Source organism: Arachis hypogaea, chromosome 6 (assembly GCF_003086295.3).
Source record: "Arachis hypogaea cultivar Tifrunner chromosome 6, arahy.Tifrunner.gnm2.J5K5, whole genome shotgun sequence".
Lineage (NCBI taxonomy): Eukaryota > Viridiplantae > Streptophyta > Magnoliopsida > Fabales > Fabaceae > Arachis > Arachis hypogaea.
The window spans coordinates 110012747-110032947 of NC_092041.1; the positions used below are offsets into that span (position 1 = coordinate 110012747).

The 20201-nt window shown below is 29.0% G+C and overlaps 2 protein-coding genes and 1 long non-coding RNA gene across 3 annotated transcripts; 1 reads left to right on the forward strand and 2 right to left on the reverse strand.

Annotated features, from left to right (window-relative positions):
* Positions 1 to 600: 600 nt before the first annotated feature.
* Positions 601 to 6699, reverse strand: LOC140173518 (uncharacterized). Its single transcript, XR_011862672.1, has 2 exons — positions 6484 to 6699; positions 601 to 1049 (listed from the first exon to the last, which is right to left on the reverse strand). It is a non-coding gene; the product is annotated as an uncharacterized lncRNA (long non-coding RNA).
* On the forward strand, positions 879 to 4703 carry LOC112755634 (replication protein A 32 kDa subunit A). The gene is made up of 10 exons (XM_025803848.3): positions 879 to 987; positions 1295 to 1405; positions 1609 to 1706; positions 1845 to 1886; positions 1986 to 2063; positions 3277 to 3352; positions 3534 to 3632; positions 3712 to 3791; positions 4052 to 4120; positions 4207 to 4703. Exons 1-10 carry the CDS (start codon positions 883 to 885, stop codon positions 4280 to 4282), a joined length of 834 nt encoding a protein of 277 aa, XP_025659633.1. The 5' UTR covers positions 879 to 882; the 3' UTR covers positions 4283 to 4703.
* Positions 6700 to 8434: 1735 nt separating the features above from the next.
* LOC112754163 (flowering-promoting factor 1-like protein 2) lies at positions 8435 to 9324 on the reverse strand. The gene has a single exon (XM_025801741.2). It carries the CDS (start codon positions 9283 to 9285, stop codon positions 8953 to 8955), a length of 333 nt encoding a protein of 110 aa, XP_025657526.1. The 5' UTR covers positions 9286 to 9324; the 3' UTR covers positions 8435 to 8952.
* Positions 9325 to 20201: the final 10877 nt, after the last annotated feature.

Genomic DNA, 20201 nt, shown 5'->3' on the forward strand with positions numbered 1-20201 from the left:
AAATAAAATATTTCTATCCTTAAAATTTGATATTTTTGTGCTAAATATATTTTTTTTGTCGATAACTAATACTACTTTTAAAAAATAACAAAATTTAGAGATCAAATTTTTATCTAATTTTTTGGGTATTTTTTAAATAATTATCTAAATATTTCTATAAAATTTTGGATTAAATATATAAGTAGTTTGTCAAATACAAAAGTCATTTATTATTTTAAAATAATAATTTTTTAACATTTTTATCGTATTTTAAAATAATTTAAAAATATTTTTATTAATAAAAAAATTCAAAAATATTTTTATCACCATCAAAATAATTCAGATGCATTTTGGTTATCCTTTAAGCAAATTATATTATAATATTTTATCTATATATACCATGAACTAAAATTACTAATATTTTTCTAATAAAGTTTTTATTACTTATGAACTGAATCTAGCCTATACACATTATCCATTATTTCTTAAGTTGTGTAAATATCTTATTTAATAATAGTTTAAAACTCTGTATCCCAATAAGTATATAATGAAATTCTATAGAATAAATGAAAATAATCTCTGAAGAATTAAGATTTTTTTTTTCATTTGTTTTGGAATTGATTTTTCTTAGGATAAAATAGCAGTTTATTCATTTTAAGAAAAGGGTCTGAATCAAAGATTCAGTAGATTAGATCTGATCGGAGTATCGGACAAGAGGGAGTTAAAAGAAGGAAACCCTAAAACGGCGGGAAAAATCGAAGCATTATTGGCGGGAAAAACCAAAAAGTAAAAACAAAGCACCCATTTCCCTTTTTGAACACTTCATCTATTCGCATCGCGTTCTCAGTTTCTTCACTCTTCTTTCTTCGTTTCTGCTCTCTTTCTCTTTCTAGGGTTTTGAAGATGTTCTCTGGCTCCCAGTTCGACGCCACCACCGCCTTCTCCGGCGGCGGTTTCATGGCATCCCAATCCACCAACCTCAATGATTCATCCCCTTCCGCCGCTAAAGTAAACTCTTCTTTCTCTCACTTCTATTCTCATTCTCTTTTCTCAAAGTTTTCGGTTTTTCTCTGAAAAGGAAATCGTCGTAGAAAAAAAAAAAGAAGAAGCTAAATTAGGGGAAAATTATAACAAGGAGAAAGTGTTTTGGTTTGCATCGAAAGCTTAATTGCAACTTTACCTTTTGAAAGATTGTTGGTAATGAAATACTGTGCAGTATTATTGTGTTTTCGCTTGTTAAATCTCTTGACTAACCCCTTTTTTTTTGTGGTTTCGACCTATTTTGACTTTTTTAAATTTTAATTTTTTTTTATAGAGCCGTGAAACTCAGGGTTTGATTCCGGTGACAGTGAAGCAGATAAGTGAAGCTTCGCATTCTGGTGATGAAAAATCGAATTTTGTGATTAACGGTATTGATGTAAACAATGTAAGGTTTTAGCTGCTGTTGTGCTATTTTATCTGTCAGATACTCAAATTTTAATTAAAAATGTATGAACTTGGATTTGTTTGTTCTCCTGGTGATTTTTACGGTATTTTTTTTTTGGTTACAAGTGTGTAGTTTAAAACCGGATCTTGGAAGGACAGAATAAATTTATCTTATTTTGTACTATTTTGACCCTGTGTATTCAGGTTACATTGGTTGGAATGATGTTTGAGAAAGCTGAGAGAACCACTGATGTTAATTTTGTTTTGGATGATGGAACTGGACGAATCAAATGCCGAAGATGGTAAGTTCACATTTTCTAATTTCTATCTAAAATAAATGTTAATACATGTGCTAGTGGCTTTTGTGAACTTGACTATATGAGGCGATGTATTTTGGAGAGCTGAAAAGAGTTTGACTTTCTTGTTGACAATGTGGCTAGGGTCAATGAGGCTTTTGACACCAAAGAAATGGAAGAAGTACAGTAAGTTCTTAACTTTGGATGTTAAAGTGCTTATTGGCAACATGCATAGTCTCTATCTACATCTGTTATCTCTTACCTTATCAAATTATTTAATGATAGGGATGGTATGTATGTTCGTGTTTATGGCCACTTGAAAAGCTTTCAAGGTGTGAAGCAGCTTGTTGTCTTCTCAGTCAGGCATGTGTGCTAGATCCATTTGTTGTATGCTATGATCAATTGTGCCATGGTTCACTTTTTAGATTTACCATGTTAGTTTGTTGCGTGCCAAATGTAATTCCACAGAATGCCTAACTGAAGGCTAAATATTTGGAAAATAAAAAATATTATTATTGGATGATCACTAAAATTGATCCAATTGCTTAGGCCCTTAACATATAGCAGGATTGCAAGAGAGACCCAAAGCATTTGAGCTCAAGTCTCAACCGTTGAATTCAGTAAAAGATTACACTGATTACTGACTTCATTTAGGCATCACCTGCAGCTGTTAGTTGCTTTGATTTGGATGTCTAGAGTTCTTGCCAATCAGCAGGTGTTCCCAGTGAGTTAGGAATTCATTATTAATCTACATTAGGGTGCAGTTTTCCTGGACTGCATTTAGTCATGGCTGCTTAAAGATGTTTCATTAATGGGTATATCAGAACTAGCAGTTACTTTCTCTTGATTGTGTTTGATTTTGCTGGATAAAGTTATATTTTAAGTTGATGTTTAAAAAAAAATTATACAAAGATTAAAAAGCACTGAATGTGTATGCAAGTTAATGCTAGCTGAGTACCTCTTGATTATGTTTGTCTCAGCTGCTGCTGTTAATTGGTTAAGTTTTGAGAATTTTTTTTCACTTCCTTTTCATTTGTAGTTGACTAGTTGATATGAATGAATTGATCGTGGGCTGCCAACCATTCCTTACAGAATGTGTGTACTGATTTTAGTCTTAAAGATGATTTGGCATTATTTATGTTGTCTGATTGAGTGCCTTTACAATCATGCGAGTAAAATAGCCTAGTTTTTGATAATTTTTTAGCTTATTTCTCATTGTCTTACTGGGATTATATGATGCATGTTGTTCAAAACTCTTTGATGGTTTTGGCTTGGAACTTTCATTTTAGATGTTTTGTTGATTGTGATCAGCGTCCTCATGTTTATTTATTTATTTATTTTGCAAATGTTGAACTTTGGGTTGAATCTTGGTTGTTAGTCTATTTGATGGATTTGCATATTTGGAAAATTGATCTGCTAGTTTAAGGTCTTATGTTCTTATGGCATTTTACCTTGACGTGTGGCATAAATACAATCTATGTTTTAATCATTGTGGCCAAATTTTTTATATTTGTAACATGCCAGTTTGGTGTATTGGCTTGTATGATGCTTATCTTGTTTGTGGTGATTTTAACAGGCCTGTGACAAATTTTGACGAGATCTCATTTCACTTTGTTGATTGCATACATAATCACCTCCACACCAAAGTAAAGGTAGGCATGGCTTTTCTATAATGCTAGTCTATTTTCTGTTTGATCATAGTATTATAGCAGTTTAGACTGCATAGACTTTCAAGAATATGATAATTTGAGAATTGTGTGCGCTCTCATACATTATTCCTTTGTATATACATAATAATTCATAATAATTTACAATTTTTTATATGTATTTCAGGCAGAAGGAATCACTCCTGCAAATCCTTCATCAGGCTCATCTTTGATCACTCCTGTCAAAAATGCATCGAATGGTTCACAGGAACCGTCATCTAATCCAGTATGACATTTGACACTCCAGTTGCTATAGTACTTGTTTAGTTTGATTAGATTTATGATATGATTTCCCTCCTGCTCAGGGGTATGCTCAGTATAGTGTGGATGGACTCAAGGATTGTGATAAATTGGTTATGGACTATCTGCAACAGCATTCAGACATGTGAGTTATACAACCAAACTTTCATATTTGTAATTTTTTTATAATCTTTTTCCAATTACTGGTTTCAATAAATTTAGGATTGTTGACTTCACACTGACAGGGCTAAACACAAATATGATCTATAATAGGGCACATATGAGTTATGATATGTTTGATGCTTGTAGTAGATTCCACCTAGTGAACAAGGTTTAGTTTATGTTAATTGCTCATTGTAGAATACACATGATGCTGAAAGACTTCAATATGATTCTAAATTGCAGGTCGGATGAACGAGGAATACATGTCAATGAACTATCTCGAGAACTTAAGCTTCCAATGGACAAGATCATGTATTTTTTGTACTCTTCTATGTACTTGTTTTCTTCTAAGTCTGCATTCCAATCGCATATTAACTTGAAGCTGTTTATGATGCCAGGTTGTCTCTAAAGACTCTCGGAGATGATGGTTTAGTGTACTCCACCATAGATGACTACCATTACAAACAAGCTTGATGCTTGAGCTGGGTAATCAGGACATGGATCACTGATGCTGATGTTGGTCTATTTTACCTTTTTAGTTTTCTAGATAGTGTAGATATGCTTATGGATAAATTAACCTATTGTATGCTTTATCATATGAATTACTTGATCAGTGGTGCAAATTCCTGATGGTTTCTTGGATAATTTTATTAAAAGTCATCGGTAAGCTATTTAAGAATTGTGAACTAGTATATAGACAATCTTGTTCGGTTGTTATTGCCAAATGTTTTAGGTGTCTATTTTTTTTTTAATACTGATATTGACATAGTAACTTGAGCATACAAAAGCATCCCTATACTGAAGCATTCCATCCTGGATGCTTATTTGAAGGAACTCATTCCTTTTGGGCAGTTTTCATAACTTTTTTAATACCATCTTGTGCAATTTATTAGAATTAAAGTCTTATTTTTGGTGGTGGAATTATATTTTTCAATGTTTTTTCTAATAAAATAATTAAATAAATTCTAACATAGACAGAAATTTGAGCTTGGCACGGTTTCTACACTGTTCCAAAGTGAAAACATAAACTGTTTATACAGTTGCCACAAAAAAGAAACCGTTTAAGTGAGCGTGCTTTTAGTCATTTTTTTATATGTAGCTTTCTGCCTGAGGGTTTTCTATTTGGCTTGAGAGTTGAGAGTTTGCTTTATTATTGCTGTGTCCATGGCAGTTAGAGACATAGTTGATTTTGAGAAAGAAAACGTCTAATTATTATTGTTATTATGTTAGTTCAAGATAGTTAGACATGGAGATTCAACAAATCAGGAACTTTCACAATGAAATCATTCATTGGGGCAGTAGATAACAAGAAAATTAAGAAGCATATTTATTTAGACAGAACCCAGCACATTATAAGAATATAAGGAGGTGGCTTAACCCATGGCTGCCTTGCTGGAATGGTTTTTTATTTAAACACAACAGAAAAGAGGGATTGGTCAAATTCAAGATCGTCACACTAGAGAGGAAGAGAGCGTGCTCTGTGTCAGATACTAATATCAGATGAACATACGATGGGATAGCCAAACAAAGTGCAGGAACTTTACAGAATAAGATGTTTACAAAATAATTAAATTCATATACTGAACGAGGCTCCAAAGTTTAGTGCCTGATGTCTCCATTAATTTATATATGGATCTGTTCTTGTGTATGGTACCCCTGTGTTAGCTAGCTATAGACCAGAAACAAACTGCAATGTCGTTGGCAGTTGAAATTGGTAACTAGAAGGGATCAAGACTGCATAGCGTTTGAATTCATCAAGATGAACTTGCAGATTGATTATTGAATCTGAAATAATAGCTATTTATAGCAGAATACAAGTCTTGAAAAAATGGGTTGAGTAAAGTAACACTGATTGAAGTGAAAACTCGGTCTCAACAACAAATACAATCTTGGATGAAGGGAAATTTTGAGCTAGCATGGTATTTGAGGTCAGTGAGAAATTTGTTCTTGAATAATGAGAAGCATGGAGTAACTTGCAGTGGTAAGTAAGATAACTATAGAGCATTTAAATTGTGGTTTGTAATTGCAATCGTCATTGCAGTGCCAACTGCATTGACATCGGCATTGTAATGATAATGCAGCTGATGTAACTTAAAATATGTAGAACAATTGGAAGGTGAAAAAAGAAAAACTAAAGATTATGTAGCTCCTGATTGCAATGCAGAAGGTAATCCACTAAAGTTTTACCATGTGAGAAAATTGTAGTAGCAGGATCTGGTGTTTAAGTTGGATATAGTTATATTTTGGGTGATTACTGATTTGTTGTTTTTTCTAGTTTTGCTGTTTTCTTTAGCAGTAGTTATATTAGTGATGGGTTCTAGTTGCTGTTGCAAAGTTTTATTGTATTTGATTTTGGTTTGTTAATAAACAACAGAAGATAGATCTCTACCTTCTCTTTGATTCTTTCTTCTTGTATGATTTTCATTTGTTGCATTATATTCTTTTGATCCAGAACTTAGACTAAGTTCATTTAAACATGTACACATGACATGAAATGAAAATTGAAACAAGATCTAATATAATATCCATAATCTTCTAAATTTTGAGTGAGTAATGTTAGTGTGCCTATTTCATTTAGAACAACACAAATTTCACATAAATATGCACATATATAAGTATATAACATGAATTGAAGCAAGATATGTTATCAAAATGTTTGGTTTATTCTGTCATACCTGTGGATTGGTCTTTTCTCATAGTCTCGTTGGCAATGCCTCTTGATTTTTAATATTTCCTTCTCTCTGTTTCTTCTAATTTTTCCTGCAAAATCTTTTCCTCTCTTTTTTCTTTTCTTTCCTTTTTTCTCCTCACAAATTGGAAGGAAGGTGCTCCTTTTATAAAGGTAGAGAGAGCTGAACAAGTTGTTCTACAACTTGCAATAGTGATTTTTCTTTTAAATATGGAATGGAATTTTGGGCTTTATTTGGTTGGAAAAGTACCTTTTTTAGTTATATATATATATATATATATATATATATATATATATATATATATATATATATTCAATTTCATTTATCTCTTTAATCCGTTTAATTTAAAAGCCTTTTTTAGAGCTAAGAATGAAATTGTGAATTTTAAATATAAATATTAATATGAAAATAAAATTTAAAACTTAAATCCTAAAATAAGACCTAAAAATATTAGGACATGAAGATTTGTTGTTATTATGGGGATACCCTATGTTTTACATTATGTACTTCCGAACATTGGGGAAAACATGGATTCAAACACCTTTTTTTTTTCCTGGATATAATGAAAATGGATGAGATTTCTTTTTTATATTATTTTTTTTTTCCTCTTGGTAAATAAGTGGATGAGATATCGTTTTCAAATACAGTTATACAGATTCCTGGAATCCAAAAAAATAAAAATAAAAAAATGCAGATTCTATGGGAAGCACGTGGCAAGTGAGGCACAGAAAATGACTGTGGTTTTCACAATAAGGCTCACGTGAAGGCCCATCCCCTTCTCCTCACTTTTCACTTGTCATTACACGTGAGTCAAATATTTATATCCTATATCATTGGATAACTGGATAATTATATTTTTTCTATTTATTATTATTTTATTTTAATTTAAATTTAATTTTTTTATTTAAATACTAGATTGAAGCTAGTTTTGCTAATTTATGATATGATTTTTAATTTTTTTTTTAAAAATTTTTTTAAAATCGACATCACATGAAGTCGACTGCATTTGAGTTTTCACGTTTTTTATATACAGGGAATAAAGATGTGTGTACCACATATTTGGGATATATCATTGGCTGTGGGATCCATCTTTCAATTTCAGTAACAGTTACAATCTTATTGGATGACTTGTTTTATCTCTTTTTATTTTATTTATTTATTTTTTGATGGGAGACTTGTTTTGTCTCTTTTGCCCTTTCAAGCTCACTATGAGTTAGTTCTTCTTCAGCAGACATTCTTATGGCCTTCTAGAGGTGTACGAGGAAGCAAATAAAACTATTTTTACAAGAATTTTTTCTTCCCCCAACATTTCATGATTGAATCTTTTTGTTAGTATATAAACTATATGCTGTTAATTAATTTAATAAAATTATGTACTTCTAGAATATACAAATCATGTTTGTTTCATACTCTACAATAATCCTACTTATAAATATTTTAAAAAATATGCATTTATATTTTTTTTATATACTCTACAATGTCTAAATGATTATTATTCATTCTATATATTCCAGAAACATTCTCACTTTTGTTTCATGTGTTAGTTAATTAACCTGTGAGCAAGAAAAAGAAGCCATGTGATAAATTAATTAATTCCCTTAATTACCCTTCTAAATGTTCTAATGCATATATAACTGACAAAGAACATGCTTATTAAAAACTCAAATCTTTTTTCTTATGTTCCCCTCAATTCAGCCAATAATCTTCAATCACACAGAAACCTTTGTGTACTGAATTGGCCTCTCCTATAGTATTCTTATTATAAATGCCAAAACATTAATTAATTAATTAATTAATAGAATTTGGAGATATATATTCTCTCAATTCACTCACACTCTCTCTTGTTAATGTTTTGAACTCTCAACTTCCTAAGTAAATTAATTAAGCATTGTGAAGAAGACGTAGAAGGAGAGTTAATTAAGAACTGGGAATTGAATTTCATGAAATGCACAAAATATTATTGGAAATCATACAATATCTTACATAATCATGCATTTCTGAAGCACATATATATGCACTAAAATAAAACACCATCAAATATCATCTAAATTATTTCTTTATGATACAGATGGCACAAAAACAAACCAACTACTACATACCTTAATTAATAAGTTACTAGTGTTATTGCCATAGGAGCACACAACTATAACACAAACATCCACAAGCATGGTTCAAATTAAAGAAAGAAACATACATACTTATATATATGAAAATTAACATAATAATAGCCCTAATAATGATAAAGGAAATTGAAAAAGGGAGAGGAAAAACACTCTCACACACAATAACATTCAAGCAACAAGTAAGAACAAAAAAAGAAGAAGAAGAAAGGACAAGAAGAGCTACTATCTATATATATGTAGCCATTAAAGAGATCATATAGATAGATGATCGTCGTATCATCTATCTGTCTGGCTGTCGGACTGTCTTTCTGTCGGACATTGTAATAGATCATCACTTGTCCCTAACATGGAAGATATTAGGGTTCTTGATGACGATATCATACATATTGATGGAGTTGAACTTAGAGAAGTCCTTGGGGAGTGAAATTAGGTCAATGGAGGAGTGTTTGTGGAATTGGTAAAGGTCAGGATCACCATCATAGTACCTCTCCCAACCCAAGCCAATCAAGATTTGTTCAAGGAAGGTGTATGAAGAAACAACTTCACCACTTGGCAAGTGCACCAACACCTTCCTCTTTCCATGCCTCCCATCTGATGAGCCTCCTCCTTGTGGGTTCTCAACCAAACGGAACACACCATTGTTGAACACCCAAACCCCAGACATCTTTTGTTGTGTTGTTGAAAGAAAAGTAGGTTTCTTTGTGTTGTTGAGGAATGGAGGGAGGGAGGAAGGGTATATATATATGTGCCAAAAAGCTAAAGGGGATGGGGGCAAATAAAACAAAAGGAAAATACTCTTAGCTTGGAATTGAAGTGGAAGAGGGAGTTGAAAGTTTATTGGGGTATGTTTCACTTTGGTATAGAATCTAGATATTATGGGGCCTATAATGTTTTTAATAATAATTGTACATACGAGTATATACAACTATACATACATATAAATGGGGTGCCCTAGGGTGTCATTTAATTTAGGGCACAACAACTAGCCATGGACATGCTTATTATGTTTAATTTTAATTCTCTTAAGAGATTCCTTCTTTTAATTTAGTAAATCAAGAAAATAAAATTAGGGTTTTTGAATTTCCCTTGTTATGTTTTTATAGAAGAAAATGAGAATTAAGTAGCTAGGGAGGACTGCTACTCCAAGATTAAATGAAACATGAAAAAAAAATTATTATAAAGAAACTTTTTAAACATATTTATAAAGAAAAGGTGAACTTTACTATTTTATTAATAATATCAATTATTATTATGATTATTATTAATGAAGGCTAGCTACTATTAACTTTTGAGGTTCTAATAAGATTATGTATTAAACTTATTATATGCTTATAAACTATTTTAATTTTCTATTAACTATATTCTTAGTTTTGGGGGAATCTTTATGGTTTAAAATTGATGTAGGCCTTGCTTTTGGGTAGCCTTTTTCATATGTATGTAGGGAACCAAATATTTATTTTAGGAAATAATAAAGAAAAATGGCATCTCTACTATACGCACAACATTATTATACAAAGTCAATTAAATAAAAGAGTTGCATTGTGTTCCCACGTATATCACGAGATGTCCACGTGAACAAAGTGGGGTTACCTTAAGATGTTGCATTGGGGGCACTCATCATTGGGAATAATTGGACAATGCAAGTTTTAGGTACTTTTGTTTGTTAGGTTTGTTTGGTCAAATTTATTATGCATGTTGGGGTTTTTCGACTACTCTAAGAAATACGGCTCATTTTAAACATGAGAAAAAAAATTATTTAATGAATTTAATTAATACATACCCAAATAATTCATTATTTAATTTTCTCCTAATAAATAAACACTACAATAAAAATTACTTTTAATAACATTTTTAATGACAATAATATAACCGTCATTATATATCTTATTTAATATATATTTTTTATGGTCATTAAAATTTTTTTATCAACAATTATATAATTATCGCTAAAATTTTTTAGCAATAAAATATAAGACGGCTAAATACGATTATTTTTATTGTCGTTAAAAAAAAAATTTTTAGTAGCAAAAAAATATAAGGGACGAATCAAATATTTTCTTGAATATATAAGATATATTATTCAACCACATTATTACTTGGATATAAATAAATTAGCAATTATTTATTATGTTGGCTTTTGGGAGTATTGTTCATACTTGGAGTTAGAACACTTCAATTTAGATTCTATCAAGTATCAAATAGCATTTAGCTCTCAAACTGGACTGCTATCCTACAATTCCGCCTAAATATGGGATAACTTCTCAATTAAGAGAATAACCATCCATAATTATTTAAAGTAATTTTTTATTTATTGTTCTATTAATATTTTAATATTTAAATATTTTTTTAATTCAATTTTACTCTAAATTTATTAGAATTCTTGTTAACTAAAGTATTAGAATCTTTTACAGATATATTTACCATCACTTAAATAAAGATATAAAAAAATTCACCAAATATTTAGAACTCACGTTTAGATTCAAAATACAGTATTGGTTTAAGATAAACACCTCAGAATAAATATCTATTTGGAATAAAAAAAGGACTAATAGTTAGGTAGTATTTGATTATTTTTTATTTTTTTTAAAGGGACAAAAATATATAAAGGAGGGAATTAGATAAAAAAAAAACTAATATTGCTAATGTTTTAATACAAAATTTTATATTTTAAAATAGAAGGATATAAGAAACATATAATTCTAACACAGAAAGAAACACATCTAATTATTCCATTATTTCTTTCTTTTCTAGTTATTTCATAACAAGAATCAAATGCTATACATCTCTAGGGTTAGGTACATAAAGCCTTAAATTAAAGTTCATGCTTCTATAATATATAAAAAAAAAAGGAAAAGAGAGAGAAGTACGGTTCTAAATTGTTAAGTATGGCTCCGTTTGGTTGATGTATTTGATGAGACATAGACACAAAGATACAGATATTAAAGACATGGACATAAAATATTTGTGTCTATGTATTGTGTTTGGCAAAAATAAGAAACAAGACATATATATTTAAAAAAAGACTGAATTACCCTTCATTTAACCACAAGTTTTACCACCATTACAATACACCTATTATCCCAAACAATGCATGCCATCACCATTAAATTTTTATTTCTTCTAATAATTTTTTATTTCTTCTAATACTATCTTAAATTATCATTTAAATATTAAATATATAATTATTTTTGAAAAAAAATAAAAAATTAAAGTTCAGAATTTATCAAAAATTAATCAAAATTTAAATAAATAAAAAAATTAAATGTACAAATTTTTTTTGAAAAAAATAGAAAAGTAAATTTAGTTGTAGAATCTAAAAGAGAAAGAGAAAAAAAAGATTTGGAAAGATAAGAGGACAAATTTTAAAAACTCAATAAGGGTAAAAGAGTAAAAAATTAGTATCTCACAAATTGTGTCTCAATGTCTCACCAAATTGGAGGTACACAAATTTAGTGTCTCCGTGTCTATCCGTGTCCTTCAAAAATCTGTGTCTCACCAAACCAAACAACAGACATGTGTTATCGTGTACCACTATATCTATATCTCAGTGTCTACGTCTCAATAACCAAACGCTACCTATAGTACGTAGTTGCCATCAATTATCTCGTAACCTTGCGTATTTAGTTGATGATTTGATGCCATATAAAATAGAAGAACAACATATATATTATAAGTATGTTATTCTTTTCTTTATGTGTGTGTGTGGCCGACAAGAACAACCTATATAATCACTAATGCTAAATTAACACTTGACATATACAAAAATAAATTAGATAAAAAAGCAAAAGAGGATGCTGTAGATGAAGTTTGCCAATATACCGTATACTATATGATACGATCATTTTTTTTTGAAGATTTTCATTTTAAAAAAAATGGGTTAGCTAATTTCTATTTTTTATATGAATATCTTTTGTTGTACGAAGTAAGGAATCTGGGAGTGACAGCTAATAAGTAGCTAGCTCTCTTACTCTTTCTTATATATTCTTTCAACATATTCCATTTCCAGATTCTTCGTCATATATTATTTAGTTGTCGTGAAAAGTTTTATTTTATTTTTATTGTTATTTATCACCTATCTAGTTAATACTTATTAATTTAGATTCCAAATATGATACGTACTTAAAATATTCGTGATATAAAAATTTAAGTATTTATTAAATTAAATTTTATGTTTGTAGATTTAGAATTTTTTTTATTTTAACCTAATAATAAGATGTTATAAATATTTCGTAAATTATTGTAGATCATATTAAGTTATTAGAGAAATGCCAAAGTACTTTTTAGTTTTATAATGAAATTATGGTGTAGACAAGTAAAATTTATCAGTGAGTCTCTCTTTTATTACATCGAAAAATTGAGTAAAAAGTTGAGTGAGTCTTTTCGATTTAATTTTTAAACTATAGTATGGATAAGTTAGATCGAAGAGTTCCTGTCTTGTTGCATCAAAAAATTAAGTAAAAAATAAAAAAATTATATTCAATTTCAACTTTTTTTTTATATTTTCAATTTCAATTCATCGTTTTTTTTATTTCAATTCTTATCTTTTTGTTTATTATTAGTTCTTTCTCCATATAATTAATTTATTTATTATAACTCAAAAAAATTGATAATAAAGATAAAATCATTTCAATTCAACTTTTTTATCAACAAAATTTGAATGTGACATTTTAATTTATTATTTGCTTGGAGAGTTGATGTCTTCTTGTGCATTAAAAATTGTGAATAAAAAGAATAGTATTGAAAGATTTTTTCTTCACAATAAATTAGTATTATTTTAATCATATAATACACTTATGATAAACGTTATTATTAAATAATTATACATATATTTTCCTGTCACTCTTTCCAATATATATATACGTATTCATTTTAATTTTTCGTATTATTCAAAGTCACTTTCATAATGAAAATTGATGAAGTTGAGGGAAATGATATCATCATTCCAATCTAGGGTTAAGTCATGCCTTACCACAATACATGATAAAATTCCCCAGTGAACAGAAAAACCTTAAAATCCAATTGAAATGATGATAATATATACATGATGAGCTGAAGTTTGATAAGGTGAATTAATCATTTAATCTCCTTATATATGCATGGAATAATTTTCTTTTCATCATTAGGTAGCAAAGGCCCTTTTCGTTTTGGTAAACATAAGAAGGCCAAAATTAATTAATTTGCAACAATGATCGAAAAAATGGATTCTTTTAATTTTTTTTAATATTTAAAAAAATAAAGTGTGATTTCTAATAATTAATTTTATAAGTAGAATAAAAAATAAATATAATAAAAAAATAAAAAACAAGATTAAACAAATTAATATTATTTAATTTTTTTCACTGAAAAGAATTCACTCCCGAATGATCGATCAGAATACGGACCACAATATCCAATGAAGATAATTGGATAAGAAAATTAAATATGTTGTCTTTTTCCTGCTGCTAAGCCAATCACACCAAGATGATAGGATTAGGTGAATGTACTCTACCAATTTTGTTGTGAAAACAAATGTCTTTTTTTTTTTTCTTTTATAGAATTTTAACCACTATGGCATATTTGTTAGGTAGCGTTTGGTGAAAAGACATATACCTAAAGACTAAAACTAAGAGATAGAGACTAAGAGACAGAGATTGAAATAAGTTTTAGTATTTTGTTTGGTGTTAAGTGAGAGACAAAAATTGAAACAAGAATAAAATTCTAATTTAATTTGCACAAAGGATAAAATTGGAATTAATTAATTAAAATGAGAATATTTTAGGTATAAAATGTTATTAAAGTTTCAGTCTCTGTTTCTAAAAAATATCAGTCCCCTGTGTCCCTACATTTTAGAGGTACTGAAATACTGAAATTTTGGGAACAGAGACAGAAATTTTAGTACCAATCTTTGAGCCAACAAACATGATACTATGTCTCAGTCTCTCAGTCTCTGTCCCAGTACTGCAAAACAAACGCTACCTTAGTGAATGGATAACCACTAATTCTAATATTTGTTGGTGGTAAAAAGTTAGACACGAAACCATCACAAAACAAATATATCTTATGAAATAGTAAAATTGATGACGTGAATATTCTATATATGTAAAACAAATACATATATAGAGATATTTTAAAATTTTTAACATGATAAAATACGGGGACTACATACATTAAAATTATATTTAATTATATTCACATCACATGTCTAACACTTAAGAAAGAGTTTTATGAAGTTTTGGACTCTCTCACCATATATATATGAATTAGCTTTTATTAGTGATGATTCTACCAAAATCTTATAACTCATTACAATAAACTTCTAACGTTTATTTGAAAATTTTATGAAGTTCCCTTTCCACTCTTTATTTTAATCTGTTTTCTTTAACACTGAAAAAGTTGGTTGAGGAAAAAAAAAAAAAACTCCCATTTGATGCCAATATCAATTTTTAAAATACCCTCAATTAGTTATTTACAATATAATTTAGTTCTTACTTTTTTTTGGACAAAAAAGGCATGCCAATTACTATTATATGAGAATTATATATGTATCAAAGACACATAGAGACGTAACTAAATTAAAAAAGAATAAGAAAAAAAGAAGAATATATACCCACACTTACTGTTTTTGTAAGTGGTCCTTGATGGGTTAAGATGATTAGGCAATGATAAGCTCATAATTATAGATGATTGTAAACCATAAATATTTTGGGCTTAGTAGATCCTAACCTCAAATAATAGATGAACCTTGGGGCCCTTATGTCCTGAAATTTTGATAATAAGAGGACCACATTGATGCATACATATGAAGGGAGTTTCAATTCATTCAGTTATTGTTGTCAATGTCCTATGAGTATACCTTCCATTCTGTTACCTTAGGAAACAGAATTATTTCTTGTTGTTTAAATCATATAAGTTGCTCACATGCCATCACATGGCCCTTGTAGGCTTTTATGGTCCTCCACATACACCACCACGTACTAATTAAGGGATGTATATTATCATTTATTGGTTTAATTATTCTATTCGTATTTATTATAGTTTATTAAATTTGTAATTAAGTTTTTATATTTTTAATAAAATTTTTATATTATTTTTAATTTTATAATTAATCTTTCGAGTATAAAAAATATTAGAATTAACTGAATATTTTTACTCAAATTGAAAATATTCATAATTAAAAATCTAATTAGATATTTAATCGCATATATTTTAGGAGAAATATCTTGATCATTTTACTATTTTTTACATAAAAAAATTCTAATTACAAAATTAAAAGTAGTATAGGACTTCAATTGAAAAGAAAAAAAAAGTATAGATGTCTAATTAAAAATTTAATAAAATTATAGGAGAAAGTATAGGGAGTCAATGGAGTATTTGTACAATGTGTACAATGGGGTTTAGAAATGTTTAATTCAGTAGAATATCAGATGTTTATTATTTCTGGTACCGGATGGTTATTCTGGATAGTATGAATATATTGTGTTTGAGAAATTAGTAGCATTTTACCCTGGATGTTCATTTTCTAACTTATATTGGGTCAAATAAATAATCTATTGTACACATTGTATAAATATTCCATTAACTCCCTAGCGGAATTCAAATTATAGAGACCAACAGAATACTTAAACCTCAAACCTCAGGTAAACTTGCATTCTCATTCTTAATTATTGTAGGGAACCCTAAATCTTGAGACATAGCACATAAATTAAAAGATTTTTCAGTATTCGAATCTTTTTAACCTAGTAGATAAATTAAAATTGGCTTCAAACTTAGTCTATCTCAATTCCTTTATTAGTAACCACTAATTAATTATTTTAGAAGATTTTAAATATCTTTAGAAAAAACCTCATAAACTATATATGATATCATGATTTGAATATCCTAATCTGGCACTGTATTGGCATATAGTAGTAGTAGTGTGACTGTGTGAATGTGCTTGTATTGTGTTAGAGGCATATCTATGGTATCCATATTATTTCAACATCATAACTACTATGAGACTTGACCATGCCATTAATGGTGGTCCTCAATTTTTCTGAAGCTGAAGAATTGGAGAAACAAAGCAAAATCGTGTGCATGGCTTTGTCCCTCCAAAGGGTCATTGTTACATTGCTCTATGTCCCTCTTTATGTAAACAACAAAGTCCAATTGATATAGACCTACCTATAACACAACTGACAAACCTAAATAATAATTGTTGGAAAAAAAAAATTCTAAATTCTTTGTGGTACCAGCCAACTTATCATACGTACATTCTATTATCCCTACACTTTCCACTTTGGCTTTATTTTTTTTAACTAGTTTTAGTATTTTAGATATAAGGATTTTTTTAACTATAATTATTAATTTTTTGAGATCATTTTCGTTGCATACAGCACATAGTTATTCTCATTCGGACACGTGCATAGATCCACAATCATGCAATAAAATTTGAGTGAAAGATGTGACTGTGGTCCTTATTTGCTTCACTGTAGCCCATCATATAAATGTTAAAGTTGCATGCACTTAGTGAAAGATATTTATTTTTTTTAGCCTTGTGAGTGGTGAGGGATCAACAAAGAGGAATTAAGTTAATAAAAATGAGCAAAAGATATAAAAAAAAGTAAAACAACTAAATTTTAGAACCAAAAATATAATGTTTTAGCCAATCAAGTTAGTAAGTACCAAAAGCATACTTTCCTTGTAAGGCATGAAGCCATGAAGGGAAATGTTTTGGAGAGGAAAATTGATGTGTGGTTGATGGATGGATGAAACCTAAGTAGGGTGGGATCCACACCCTCATCCAAAATAAAGTTCTTTGACACATTTGTATGTTAATATTTACACATAACAATTATTTTTTAATAATAATAAATGGAGGTGAAAAAAATAATTAAATTCATCAGTTAAGTTTTTACCTTATTTAATTTGATTTCTATTTCAATTTATAACTTCATCTTCTAAACCCTATTTGTGAAACCTATATTTGTATTTGGCTTTGGTTCATTTGGTTGGGCTATGACATGGTTTGTTAATTGTCTCTTACATTTATATAGCATTATATAGCATGGTATGCATCTATAATAGGCTTCTTTATTTACAAAGAATAATACTAGGGAATTAATTTTTTCTAGCTAATATGAGTCAAATTTTTCTAATATTATTTTATTTATTTTAAATTTTAAATTCTAAATTATAAATCTTCAAGCCAAATCCTAAATTATACTTTTTTCATTTGTGAATTACTGTTTGCCGCTAACCTAATCCTTTTTATATAAAAGATACCAGAAAAGGTGATTAATAGGTTTTTAGCCAAAAAATTTCATTTTCACTCTCACTAGATCAGTCACTCCTTCACTTAAAGCCAAAAATAAATAAATAAATAAATAAATAAATGAAAGCATAAGAAAATCCCATATAGGCTTGATCATTAATTGTGCTCCTTCAATTTGTTATGATTTCAACTTTTAGAGAATTTGGGGTTTAAAATTAAAATTGAAAGCATAACAAAATAAAAATTCTAAAGAAAAAAATAATTATTAGTATCCATGAATTTTGTGAATGTTGATAAAAGTATCCATCAAACAAGAAAATTAAAGTTGTACTCATAAAAATGAATTTTATACTACAAAAATAGCCAAAATTTAATTTTTGTTGACTTTTTAACAAAATTCCCAAATTAACTCATCGTTCATCTTCAACCTTAATTTCACGGCCTCTCTTCTTTCCCAAACTACGCTCATCCTTTGGAAATGAAAAGTTTCAATACAAAAGTATCCAAAACTCTTAGAATCTGAAAGGTTCTTCCTACCATTTACACCATCACCACACAAAAAAAAAGGCTAAATTGCCAATTAATTTACAAAATCAAGCCATACCAAAATTTAAATTGCCAAAAAAAGTGAACAAACCCTCAATCTCAAAATGTTAATTAGAAAAACAGACTTAGTATAGAAAGATGGCAACAAATGTGAGGTGGCCATGACAGAAGAAATCATTGATGCGACGACGACAACGAGACTCTGCGAAAGGCAGCGATGATAGGCGACGAAGAGGCTGCTGGAGGCAGCAATAATGCTGCTAGTGGTGGTGACGATTCTGCTGGAGGCGGTAATGACAAGGAAGATCGATTAGGAGGTCGTGACGATGACAAACGAGCGTGGAGTAGGAGACGATCTTGTTGAACAAGCGTTGTGTAAGATATGGCGAAGATGAGATGACGACAGTGAAAAAGCGATGATCAACAGTAAAAATAGTTGTTGTAGATTCAACCATGTTAAACTTCTTATTCTGATTATGGTTCTTTCATATCTGAAAGAGTATTTTTTGGTGAATTTTGAGAAGAATAAGAAGAAGAAGATGATTTGGGAGAAAAAAATAAAGGTGCTAAAACTGTAGCCATTGATATATGGAATTTTTGAAGCACTACTGTTGTTGAAGTTTAAGAAAGAAAAAAGGATAGGGTTAATTTGAAAATTTGTTAAAAAGTCAACAAAAAATTTAAATTTAAATTTTGTCGTACAGAACCCATCTTTCATGAATACAACCTTAGTTTTTTATTTGATGGATATTTTTGTTAATATTTGTAAAGTTCATAGGTACTCATGGTTATTTTTCCAAAATTAATCCTAACAAAGACACTCACATTAATAAATATTTCTAAAATTATTGAAATTATTTTTTAACTATATCCCTGCCTTGAAGTTGAACTATATTTTCTCCTCTAACTTGATATCTTAGGTAGCACATACATAGTAAATTTTCTACTTCATTCTTAATTTTCTTATACATCATAGTTAGCTAGGATGGTTATAATTTCAGATGTCAGCTTGAACAATTGTTTGAATTTTGGAGGACATATATCATACTCAGCAAGATTTTAAATTCCAATTCCAATTCCTTTTTTAGTGAAAGAAACCAACCTAACATTTCACTTAATTAAGAAGAACAAGAAAAAAAAAACAAATTAAAAATTTTGGTGGTACAATGACTAAAAATTCCTTGAGGCATCAACAAACTTTATGTATGAGAATCATCAAAGGGAATTAAAGTAAAGCAGCACTAGAATCTTCCACATGCTCCTCTTGTATATAGCCCACAGAATTTAAGAGCTTGAAAACTATGTTTCATAATTGGGAAGGCTATATAGCCAATTTGCATTTACAACACCACTATATATTTATTACACATGTATGTTTTCTAGAAATTTCGAAGGCATCACCTATATTAGTTATATCAATCAATGTCAACTCCAGCTGGATGCACATAAACTAAATTATTCCTGGAGAAATTTTTAGGGTTCTTAAGTGGTCGTTTCATGGTTGAAATATGATACAAATATAAAAATTAAAAGACAAGAAAATATATGGTTAAATGTTAAAAATTATATATACAAAATAGTTGTCTTTTAAGATGAAAAATGTTAGTTGTCTTTTTAACTTTCACCTTTTAATCAGTTTTTTTAATTTAAATAATATTATTTAATTAAATTTTAATTAAAACACATTCTTAGTTTATAGATAAACATATTGGTAATTAAAATTAATTTAAATTACTTATTTCGTAAAGTAGTTACTTTATTATTTTTTTTCTATGTATGTTCTTCTCTCTCTTTCTCGTACATTC

Bases quoted from the DNA above. Each gene is read 5' to 3' on its own strand.
- LOC112755634 (XM_025803848.3), top strand. From the start codon at position 883: ATGTTCTCTGGCTCCCAGTTCGACGCCACCACCGCCTTCTCCGGCGGC. The intron at 2,064-3,276 runs GCATGTGTGCTA...TGATTTTAACAG, and splicing joins CTTGTTGTCTTCTCAGTCAG to GCCTGTGACAAATTTTGACG. The intron at 3,353-3,533 runs GTAGGCATGGCT...TATGTATTTCAG, and splicing joins ACCTCCACACCAAAGTAAAG to GCAGAAGGAATCACTCCTGC.
- LOC112754163 (XM_025801741.2), bottom strand. From the start codon at position 9,285: ATGTCTGGGGTTTGGGTGTTCAACAATGGTGTGTTCCGTTTGGTTGAG.